General features: G+C 43.4%; 1 protein-coding gene across 2 annotated transcripts in view; it reads right to left on the bottom strand.

The window, feature by feature from the left end:
• The window catches only part of MBOAT2 (membrane bound O-acyltransferase domain containing 2), a 123,487-nt gene extending 122,653 nt beyond the window's left edge, over nucleotides 1-834 (bottom strand). The window contains exon 1 of one of the 2 annotated variants that reach the window (XM_057558284.1): nucleotides 549-834. In XM_057558284.1, the coding sequence (XP_057414267.1) occupies nucleotides 549-623 (75 nt within the window). In that variant the 5' untranslated portion in view covers nucleotides 624-834. The remainder of the gene's footprint in view (nucleotides 1-548) is intronic. The other variant, XM_057558285.1, reaches the window with a different exon arrangement.
• Nucleotides 835-12,004: the final 11,170 nt, after the last annotated feature.

Genomic DNA, 12,004 nt, shown 5'->3' with positions numbered 1-12,004 from the left:
TTGAATACGCCGCACTTCCACGCAAACTGTCCCAAAGAGCCGGTCGCCGACCCCTGAGCTGGCCTCCTCCACGCCACACACGTCGTGTCCAGCGCACCCTCCACCTAGGCATGTCCATCCTTTCCCCGTGGAGTATCGGGTGCCACGCGCGCAGGGCACAGACACCCCGGCTCCCCCAAAGCACAGCCTTTCCACGCACTGTCTACACCCGTGCCCACACGCCCTGGAACCGGCTTCGGGACTCCGATCGCCGACTACGCGGTGCACGCACGCCCCGGGTCGGGCGCTGCTGTGGCAGGGAGCAGGGCCAAGCATGCACGCGCGCACGTCGGTGCCCGGAGCCCCCCCGGGCTGCCCGGGCGGGGTGGGGGCTGGGTGGGCAGCTGGGGGGGGGGGGCAGCGGGCGCCAGGCGGACAATAACAAGCGGGTCGCCTCCTCCCTTCGCCCCCGCCCCAGCCCGCGCCCCGGGTCCCGGGTCCCGCGCGGATGGCACACGGCCGCGGAGGGGGCGGCGAGGGCGCGGTGCCAGCGGGGCCGCCTCGGGTACCTGGTCGATGGGCAGCTGCACGGCGTTGCTGAGGGGCTGCAGCAGGGTGGAGCCCGTGGTGCTGGTGGTGGCCATGGCCTGCCTGGCGCTCCGGCCGCCCGCGCCGCTCGCCCGCGACTGAGCCGGGCGACGCCGAGGACGGGGAAGCGACCGGCGCGCCTGCCCCCTGGCCGCCCGCGGTCGGAGCGCGCGGGGCGGGGCCGGGGAGGGGCCGGGGGCGGTGACCCGCTCGGCCCTCCTTCCGCGCCCCCGCGCCCCCGCCGCGCCCCCGCGCCCCCGCGTCCCCGCGTCCCCGCCCGCGCCCCCGATTGCCCGCGCCCGCCCCGCCCCCTGACTTCCAGCAGCTTCCAGCCGCCCCCTCCCCACCACGAGCGCCCTCGCGCCAGACAGCCCCGCGGCCCAATCGCGGAGCGGCGCCCCGACGCCCGCAGCCAATCAGAGGGCGCCGGCCGCGCTCCGCCCCCATCCCAGGCCCCGGCCCGGGGGACGAGGGGCTGTCTGGCCACAGTGGGCGGGCGGCTCGCGGGGATCGCTCTCCGCAGCCAGCGGGGAGCTCTCCGCCTTCTCATCCCCTTATTCCTCCTCCCTGCCCGAGGTCGGCGGCCAGCCCACCCCTCTCTAGGAGGAACGGTGGACGACAAAGGGGAACGGGTTGGCTGCCAGACGAACGGGCGACGTGCGGGGCGCCGTCGAGCCAGCGCTGGGGGAAGTTGGGAACAAAGCTGGGGGCCGGGAGGAGGAGGGCAACAAACCAAAAAAGTGACCTAGATAAGAAGTCCCTTTGTCTTCAGGATTGCTGTGGAAAAGCGCAAACTTGAGTCCAGTGCCGGTTGTGTGTGCCTTTCGGTCACCCTCAAGCCCACCTGGGCCTGGCGGGCTGCGACCGGTCCAGTTCGACGCCGCGATGGCGCCCCGCCCCAGGGAGGGAGGCACTTCTCACCTGTGCCTGCGGCGTGGGGTGTGTGTGTGTGTGTGTGTGTGTGTGTGTGTGTGTTGGGGGGTGTGTGTTGGGGGGTGTGTGTTGGGGTGTGTGTGTGTGTGTGTGTGTGTGTGTGTCCTTACCTGCCCGGCCTCTGCCGTCTTCCTCAGGACGAAGGCTGTTTCTCAGCATCTCATCACCCCTGAGTCGCCAGCTCCCCCAGACTCTTCCATTGTGCTGTTTCCACGTACCTTCGGTGTGTGGTGGTGTGTGTGTTATGTGTATGTCTCATCTATTTGTCGAAACTCCGTGAAAATAAGCCATTTGAGTTCCTTGCAAATGCAAGCGTCGACTTTGTGGAGAAGATTTCAGACGAGGAGGAATGCTGGAGGAGAGCATCAGGAGAGCTCAAAATTCAAGGAGTTAAGAGTGTGAAATTTTTGGTAGAAATAACTAATGGTTAATGAGAGTTCAACCGCATGCTTTAATTGCTGCGTTAAAAGTATAATAAATCATTTAATCCCCACACCAACCACACGAGGGTGGTACTGCTACCACCCTCAACCAAAGAAACTGAGTCACAGAGAAGTAACTTGCCCAAGAGAGCACAGCTAATAAATAGAGACAGGATTGGGATCCAAGATACGTGCCTTCAGAGTTTTTCTTAATTGCTAGGCCCTCTTCTTCCTCACACTTAAACCCAGTCCAGAAATTTTCATCAGCTGTCAGGTGTGCTACTTACCTGATAACTACTGTAGAGTCTCGGGTGATGAGACAGCACAGATTTATGTACATGAGCTTCAGTACATCACTCTCCTGGAACTTAGCTGTCTCTCTGAAGAGGAGGTGGTTGAACTGATTGGTTCAATTCCTTCCTGCCCAGCTTTCTTTGTTTGGTTAACTTAATCCTAACAACCACACTGAATGAGGGATAGAAGGAAGAATCAAAAAGCCAGGACCTTCATTCTCCTTGGGGTAGTGATTCAGAGGGAGTTGTAATCAATTAGAGACCAAACCTGCTCAATGGGCTGCTCATTCAAACATATTATCCCCCAAATCTGGAGCCCTCTATTAATCTCAGAAAAAAATTTTTTTTCCTTTCCTCCACTTTGGAGAAGTGTAGAGAAAGCATGCAGGAGGCTGAGCACACAAACTGAAGGAAAACTTGAAATACCATTATAAAAACTTAAAAAGTGAGTGTTGGGAACATACTGCAATCTAAAGTAGCATAAAGATACAATCTCAGGTCTAGAACAAATAATGTCTATGAAAAGGAGTTTGCTTAGACTGAATTTTTGTTTTAGTAGGACTTGACAGAACAGTTCTCTATTTGGGGTAACCACATGAAATTAATGTCTACAATGGGGAGGATATTAGCCATCTGGAAAATTTAGCTGTGTCAGAGCTGTAAAGGTGTAGGTAAAATATAGTGTAGTATTAATAACTTAGATTTTGGATTCACGCACACCTAGATTTTCAGCTGTCTCTGCCTTTTATTAGCTACCAGATCTTGGGCAAGTTACTTAACCTTGCTAAGCCTCAAGTTTCCTCATGTGTAAGAATGAGCATAATAATAGCACCAACTCTGAGTTATGAGGTTATAAAAGCTTACCTTGAAGAACTCAGAACTGTGCTTTGTATATGGTAAGACTGAAGAAATATTAATTACCATCCAAGAAATGTAATGTGATTCTGAAAATGGAAACTATTTTTCTCATATTAAAAGTACTACATCTTCATGTTTTTAATGAAGAAAATGAGGCCCATATTTTAAGCTAATAGCTCAGTGATGATAGCATAAATTTGATGCAGGCCTTCTGACCAATATCTGCTAATTAGACCTGAAGCTCTTAAACTGTGATGAAGGGGGAAAGAATTGAATTAATTATATACGATGCCTCACTGTCCTACCACAGATAACATTCATCCTATAAAAATGATTCTCACGTGCTTGATTCTTAAAAACAAACATTTACTGAGTGCTTGCTATATTCAAGAACTGTGGGGCAGGGCGTGCTGTAACGAGTAAATGATGCTTATAATCAAAAAAGAAACAGTCACATGTATACACAAAACAGAGAGTGAGGTGTTACAAGTACCAAGTAAGATCCTTTTCTTAATGTTAAAATCAAAAGAAAGCATCCAGGAGAAAAAAACTTGGCTGGAAGTCAAAAGACCTGAACTTTAGTCCTGACTTTTTTTTTTTTTAATTGAAACATAGTTGATTTACAATGTTGTGTTAGTTTCAGGTGTACAGCAAAATGACTCAGTTACACATATGTATATATGAATATATATATTCTTTTTTTTTACATTCTCTTCCATTATAGGTTATTACAAGATACTGAGTATAGTTCCCTGTGCTATATAGTAGGTCCTTGCTGGTTATCTATTGTATATATATTAGTGTGTATATTTTAATCCCAAGCATTTAATCCTGACTTTTCCATCAAATAGCTGTGAACTTGAGAAATCTGCTTAACTTTTCTGTGCCTTAAATTTCTCATTGTTATTATTATTATTATTATTATTATTATTATTATTTTATTATTATTATGGCTGTGCTGGGTCTTAGTTGTGGCATGCAGGATCTTTAGTTGCAGCATGCGGGGTCTTAGTTGTGGCATGAGGGATCTAGTTTCCTGACCAGGGATCGAACCCAGGCCCCCTGCATTGGGAGCATGGAGTCTTAACCACTGGACCATCAGGGAAGTCCCCTCATTGGTAAATATGGATAATGATAGCTTTTCATTCTGCCTCACAGAAGTATCGTGACTATGAGCATGAAATTAATAATAGGTTAAATTATTTTTAAAGATATTAGCAATATTAGTATTAGAAATAATAATGAGCAGGAAAAAGCTTTCAATATAGCAACCACATTTTAACAAGAGTTACTAACTTAGACCAAATGGTAAGAGCACTAAGCAGCATTCACGTATAATTAAATGACTATCTACCGGTGTTCTCATCCTGCCTAGATAGGTCTGCCCCCAGAATTGGCTATGGTAATTCAAGACTGCTAAAATGAAGATTTCCCTTTCCAACTTATTTTTAATTTTGAATAAACCACTCAGAAGAAATGAATAATCTACCAAGCTGCTTTTGTTTCATAAAAATGGTATGTGTCATGAAATGAGTCCCCAAGGCAATTATCTTGCCTATTCTATGCCCTCATATAATATCTTGGGATAACTTTGATGAGGGGCATTGGACCATTCACATAATAAAAGCCCCAGGTAACTGGCTGACATCTTTAAGCACTTACAAGCTAACCCTAGCCTGAGACCAAAACATGAAATACAGAAAGCACCCTTGGGACTTCCGTGGTGGCGCAGTGGTTAAGAATCCGCCTACCAGTGCAGGGGACATGGGTTCGATCTCTGGTCCGGGAAGATCCCACATGCCGCGGAGCCACTAAGCCCGTGTGCCACTACTGAGCCTGTGCTCTAGGGCCCGTGTGCCACAACTACCGAGCCTGCGTGCCACAACTATTGAAGCCCGCGTGCCTAGAGCCCGTGCTCCACAACAAGAGAAGCCACTGCAATGCGAAGCCCGCGCACCGCAATGAAGAGTAGCCCCCGCTCGCCGCAACTAGAGAAAGCCTGCGCACAGCAACGAAGACTCAATGCAAACACCCTTTAAGACAGGGGTCCCCAACCCCCGGGCCACGGACCACTACCAGGCCACGGCCTATTAGGAGCCAGGCCACACAGCAGGAGGTGAGCGGCGGGCAAGCAAGAGAAGCTTCATCTGCCGCTCGCCGTCACTCGTGTTACCGCCTGTACCATTCCCCCACCCCACCCCCTGGTCTGTGGAAAATTTGTCTTCCATGAAACCGGTCCCTGGGGCCAAAAAGGTTGGGGACCGCTGCTTTAAGACATAATGTGCTTCAGTTAGGACATCAAGCGTAACAAACACAGGAAACAGTAGAGATAGGAGACCTGCCTGGAGCCATTGAAGTCCTGGCTCTGCTGTTTTCTGGCTCTAAGGCTGACCTGTAACAACAAACAAGCCACTTATCTTCAGTTTCATTGTCCATACATTAGGAGATTAAAAAACTAAATAATTTCAATGGTTCCTTCTTCCTCTAAAATTATGATTCCCAAGAATTTCTAGAATTTTTTTCTGTCTCTCTGAGCCATTCAGTCTAGGTTTATTTGACTAAGAGATACAAACAAAACTAATTATTATTAATCAATTTGAGAACTGCATTGCTTTCCAGTTGCTCCACTGGTTTCAGAACTACCTGTAATGTATTACATCTCTAATCAACTTTCTTCTCGAAAATATCTATTATTCTCAGTGATCTGTGATGATTTCTGTGTTGTATCTGTGCATCTTGGGGAAATATTTCATTTTCCTCATAGATTTATTTAGCTTTTCCACCTTTGTATAAACGAGTCAAGTCTCAAAAAAAAATCCCCTTAGCGCTTATTTATTGTAAGTACACCATCTGAAACCCTCTGATCCTTAGGCATAGAAAAACAAAGTACAAACTCTCACGCTTCCCCATGCTTGCATAATGGCATTTGTGTCCAAATTATGAAACATCTTAAATGTAAGTCAAAATACCCACCGCAGATTTCATCATAATCACCATCACCACTAGTCACGCTATTGCGTCTACTTAGGTGACCACAAGGGGTAAGAAGATCTCATTTTCTCGGTTCTGCCTAATAGTTCAGGTTATTTTGATTTATCTATAATTATAAGAAGTTTATCTAGAATTATTAAATATATTGACATCTCACTGCTCTTCCAAATAGTCTAGTCTGGCTGCTAGGGGAGGAGCTAGACCCTCACCTCTTCTGTTGCCGGCTCTGGAACAAAGAGAAAGCCTTCAGTGAGTCTCCAGCCCACCAAAGAATTCTGCGTTGTCTCTCAGAAGCCCATCACTTTCAGCAAATTTCCCTCTTCGTGAGTAAATGTGTCAAAAAAAGTATTTTGTTGTAGATGTTTTCTGCTTAGACCCTTCCCATATTACTGTCATTTTTCAGATACTGGGTTTTGCTTCACAAATTGCAATACCAATGCTAGAGCCCTAAACAGTGAAGAATTAGGAATAAGAATTGTCTCTGCATGTAAAGTCTGTGGTTGCCACATCTAACCCACTTCCCTTGTCAAAGGACTTGCTGTCCAGGACAGGTTACTCTTTTGGTTAAACATGAGGTACCTGCTAAGGAAGGTCCTCATAAACAGATCATGGTTTCAATTTCATCAAATGTCTTTTATTTTCCATTTGAAAGCCAATAGTTATTCTCTCTTATTTGGGTTTTTGTATGTAAATTCTGACCCAGGCTTAAAATACTGTATATCACAAGACAGTTCTTATGAAAATCACAACACATTGAAATTAAGGGGAAGGGCTTCCCTTGTGGCGCAGTGGTTAAGAATCCGCCTGCCAACACAGGGGACCTGGGTTCGAGCCCTGGTCCGGGAAGATCCCACATGCCACGGAGCAACTAAGCCCGAGCACCACAACTACTGAGCCTGTGCTCTAGAGCCCGCGAGCCACAACTACTGAAGCCCGCGCGCCTAGAGCCCATGCTCTGCAACAAGAGGAGCCACCACAATGAGAAGCCAGTGCACCGCTACGAAGAGTAGACTCTGCTCACTGCAACTAGAGAAAGACCGTGCACAGCAACGAAGACCCAATGCAGCCAAAAATAAATAAATAAAAATTAAATTTTTTTAAATAAATAAATTAATTAAATTAAATTAAGGAGAAAACTGTAATGAAAGAGGTACCAAATGTTCCCAAGTTAGTTTAAACCAATTGTATTACTAAGTTTATAAATAATGTGTTGCCACTTCCAGAATGAGAATGCAGATCGGGTGGAAATAACCTCCAATGGAAGCCCCTTTCTTAGATTCTTCATTTGCAATATTATCCCTAATTTTGTTGAGGCATTGGGAAGGTAGGATTACAGAAAGTACCAGGTAAAGAAGTTGGGCCCTGGAACCAGATTGCCTGAGTTTGAAGCCTACTTATGACTTAACTGATTTGGGGCAAGTTTTTTAACCTCCTTGGGCCTCAATCTTCTCATCTATAAAACGGGAAGAATAATGATTTGTGCCATTCAAATAAGCTAATACACATAAAGTACTTAATGCTTGTAACATTGTAAGCTCTTAATAAATACTAGCCGTCATCACCTCCATCATCGTGATCATCGTCCTCACCATTATTATTATAGGAATTGCTGGTCTTACAGTATATGGTCACATTTACCATGGGTACTATATACAGAGTAGAAGTGTAGTTTAGCAACAAAGGCTGGTTTAGCTTCTTCCTCCAAATTGAGGGCGGGGGGTGGGGGGGACACCAAGGGCTAAGATTTGGAGTATAAAGAGTACATTAACTTAAATGATTTATGACAGTCCTGGTCTATCTCACCTGAAAGCATTAACAGAGCTTTATATTTACAAAAATAAATGACAGCTAGGTTTAAACTTTTACATCTTCTTAGATGCTGGAATATATTATGGTAAGTTATATTATTTTGTTTTTTAACTGTCAGTATCTATTCTGAGCCTTTACAACCTACACAGTAGGAAAAGGATGAAAAAAAAAAAGACAAATGGTAATTTATATAAGAATTTCACGGGTAAGAACTAAGCAAATGAATGTATAATTTATAATTTGGCATATTACTTTGTGACACATTTAAAAATGATTACTCTGATTGATGATTTTGAAAATTCCAGGTAGCATTAGACTCCATCCTTCCATACAGTGTTTCTTTGAATACTATCTCTGAATCCACAAATACTTATCTTTTTCTGGTTAGCGTCCAGCTGGTAACCAATGAAATGATCTTACATTATTCTAGGATGGGAGCCAGGAACTTGATCTTATTGCATAAAGCTATTCCATTCCTCCTTGTATAAAATATATTCACCTACTGGTCCCTAGATATTTAGCTGACAGAGCACTTAAAATTGTTCCCTTTGGAGCTGCTTGGGTGTCACTGAGAAATAAACGAATAATAAAACCAACGCCAGTATGTCTGACACAACCCAACAAGTCAGTGTGTCTCCGTGCCTTCCACAGGACCACCTTAATCAGAATCACCCAGGACATTTGTTTAAAATCCAGATTCCTGTACCATACCAAACACATAAAGAATCAGAGTTTTTTTTAAAAAAAGAAGAAGAAGACGAAGAATCGTAATTTCTAGGTCAAGGCGCTGGAGTCTGCATTTTACCAATGTGCAATTCTTACGCATATACTAAAGTTTAAGAAGTGTTTCCCTATTAACATACCTCTGAGCTTGTTCACTGTATCTAATCAGTTTCCCCCAACATGGATTAACTGGGCAAATATAAAAGAGGCCTAGCACTGAGGGACATGATCTACACCCAGGGCAAGCAGCTGAATCACCCCAGCATCAAGGGACAGATATTTTGATCATTGATGTTTTCTATTGAAACACTTGCAATGAAGAGGGGAAATGATGGAAAAATCTGCACATAATGAGGTATGGGGAAGTCATTCCAGCTTATACATGGTTTAACTTCCACTTTACTGACCAAAGTGGCCTGTTTTGTGGCCTTTCAGACATGCATTGTACATCTGCTTTGGTCATTGAGGAGGAGAATGCATTTGAAAGTCAAAATGAAATGCTGAGTACATTCTAGTTAATTGCAAATGTGCAATAAAGATAAAGATATCAATATTCCTCTGTATTTCTGTGTTTTCTTACAAATATCAAAAATCTGCCAACTATGAGATTCTGTGTTTGAGAGCCAGCATTGGCCAATGCACCATTCAAATGATAGAGAACTAGGACCAGGAAGAGAATTTGGAAATCAAATGGAATTCATTTACCACAGTGTTCAGTTTTTAAGAGCCTTATCTAGATCAAGACCTATAAGCAATATGCATACGTAAAGTCTTTGCCAAGGAATAGTATATCTAAGGTCTTCTATGGAAAAAGAAAAAGTAATTATAGACAAATATTAACAAGACCATCCAGGGAGAAAATGAAAAAAGGAGCAGTTAAGACATCTTAGAACAATGCAGACTTTTTTTCCCTCGGGCTTCTATTTTTTGAATTTCATTTTTATTTTTTGTAAAGTAATACATGTACAAGTTTTAAAAAAAATCAAATAGCACTGTGGTCAACAAAAAAGGAAAGTCCCCGGTCCCACCTCTCCCCGCTCCTGTTTTGCTTCCCATAGCCAACATTTTCAACTCTTATAACTGTCTCTATTTGTATTGTTCTCTACATTTTCTTTAAAAAAAAAAGTTTATACTGCTATTTCAAGGCTTTCTCATTTTAAACATTATACATTGACTACTTTACTATGCCTGGTGAGAATACAGCTCTTTTCCCATCCTCCTTCCAACCCTATCCTCCCAATATAATTGTATCACTCCTTTGGGTTAAGTAAATAGTCAGAGTTTCCATTATTATGACCTCAAAAATATTGTCCAAAGATAAGTCACATATATACTATGATTATGTTTCCATTTCTCTACTACTTTGTATTTTTCCTAGAGTTAACATTTGGCTTTTCATTTTCTTCAGTTTTCCATGTACCTATCACTAATTCATCTCTAAATCCTACCACACGACTCTAAAACTCTTTTATCACCAAGATCATATGCATTGTATAATCTATCAGTTTTATGTTTTTGCAGGTGTCTTGGAACCCTACTTCCTCCTGATCTGTTCTGGATTGTCTGCTCTCTAAACTCTAAAGCAAGCCTTCAGTGTAGGATTTATTTTGGGGGAGGGCAGGGCGGGGTTAGGGTGTCACGGAAGGACCCTTTTCATGTCTCTCCTACACTGGAGTACACGGATGTTGCACAGCCAGGAGCAACCCTCGGTCACACCGCGGGGCTGTTCTAACAGTACCCACTCCCTGCCCAGCTACCCCCTGCTGTTTGATCCTTACGATTTTAGGGACCAGATGGTACATGTATTCTCAACAGGGGCAATATTGCCTCAATAGGGGGCAAAAATTGTTTTGGAGGAAGGGGGAGGCCAAAAAAACTTACTCTTTAAAATACAAACACACACATCTAGTACATAAACAGATATATAGTATATCTGTAGTATTTAAATTTCATGAGTGGGACTAATTGGGGGGGGGGGAAAGTCTGAAAAGACTCCTCAGGGGAGCAATAATAAAAGGAAAAAAGATTGAGGAATGCTGAGATAGTACAGCCTTTGCCACAGATGCCCCAGAATGTCAGATACCCCAGGTAGCTGTCACTTCTCACATCTCAGCCCTGCAAGTCTCTCATGGGTGAGTTTGCGTGATGGGTTGTTGGTAACATGCAGAACTGTCGCTGCCAGGGAGGCTGGCAAATATGGTTTTCGCTTTCTAGAGTCTAAAGCAGAGGGAGGCTGTCAGAAAGGGAGAGGGAGGGTGGGTGTTGAGTTCACCAATCTGTAACATCTGCCAAAGCTGGGTCTAGAATAGATTGAGACCATTTTGCACTTAGAATGTGAAGCCATTGCTCCATCTTCTTATAAGTTCCAATGATGCTGCTAAGAAATGCCACTTTAATTCCTGATTGTTTGTGTGTGACCTGTTATGGGTTTTTTTGGGGGTTTTCTCCTTCCTCCTCTGGAAGCTTTTTGGATATTCTTTTTATCATTGATGTTCTGAAATTTTAGTGATGTGTCTTGAGGTGGGTCTTTTCTATTCATTGTTGGGTATTTCTGTGGGCCCTTTCATTCTAGAAACACATGATCTTCAATTCAGGGAAATTTTCTTCTTTCTTTGATATTTTTCTCCCATTCATTATGTCTGTTCTCTCTTTATGGAATTCTTATTTGTAAAATACTGGACTTCCTGGATTGATCCTCTAATTTAATTTTTTCCCTATTTCCAGCTCTTTGTTTTTTCTTATAAAAGACTGCCTCAATTTTATCTTCCAACTTTTTCCTAATTAATTTTTTCCTTCAAATATTTTTCATTAAATCAATGACAAAAATTATATACATTTCCCTCATCAAAAATTCTTGTAACGAATAAAAGTAACAAAATGAGATAACAGAGACATATGTTTCATACATTAAAAAATTTCCTGTTGGAAGAAAGGGAATTTGTACAGCAAAAGAAAACAAGCACTCAGAACACACCCAAATGTATGTGCAAAGACATATCCATCAACTAGCTGACTGTGTTTTATTGTTTGCATAATTACTAGACCAAACACTTATGAAATATAAGTGAGAACATTAAGTAATATGAGATCCACTTCATGTTTCTAATTTTCACAATGCCAGCGCTAGACTCATAATAGTATCTTTATTGACTCTAAATGTTAAATGTTTCCAAAGTAAAAAGCAGACAACTCTTAGATCCTGCTGAGCAGGTTTTGCTGAAATAGTGGATTTCACTATACTGACAAGGAAAATCTGACTCAGCTTATAGTAAAATAGTATGAGTAATAAAGAACACCAAATAAATATCACTAAGAGTATTACCTACACATATTAAAGTATTGATTTGAACCATGTTCTAATTGAATTGCATGCTCGTCAAATCAGCTAACTTTACCTAAGACATAACA

The sequence above is a fragment of the Balaenoptera acutorostrata genome, chromosome 12 (genome assembly GCF_949987535.1).
Source record: "Balaenoptera acutorostrata chromosome 12, mBalAcu1.1, whole genome shotgun sequence".
NCBI lineage: Eukaryota > Metazoa > Chordata > Mammalia > Artiodactyla > Balaenopteridae > Balaenoptera > Balaenoptera acutorostrata.
The sequence above is the reverse complement of the archived record's forward strand: the minus strand, read 5'-3'. Positions and strand labels throughout refer to the sequence as shown.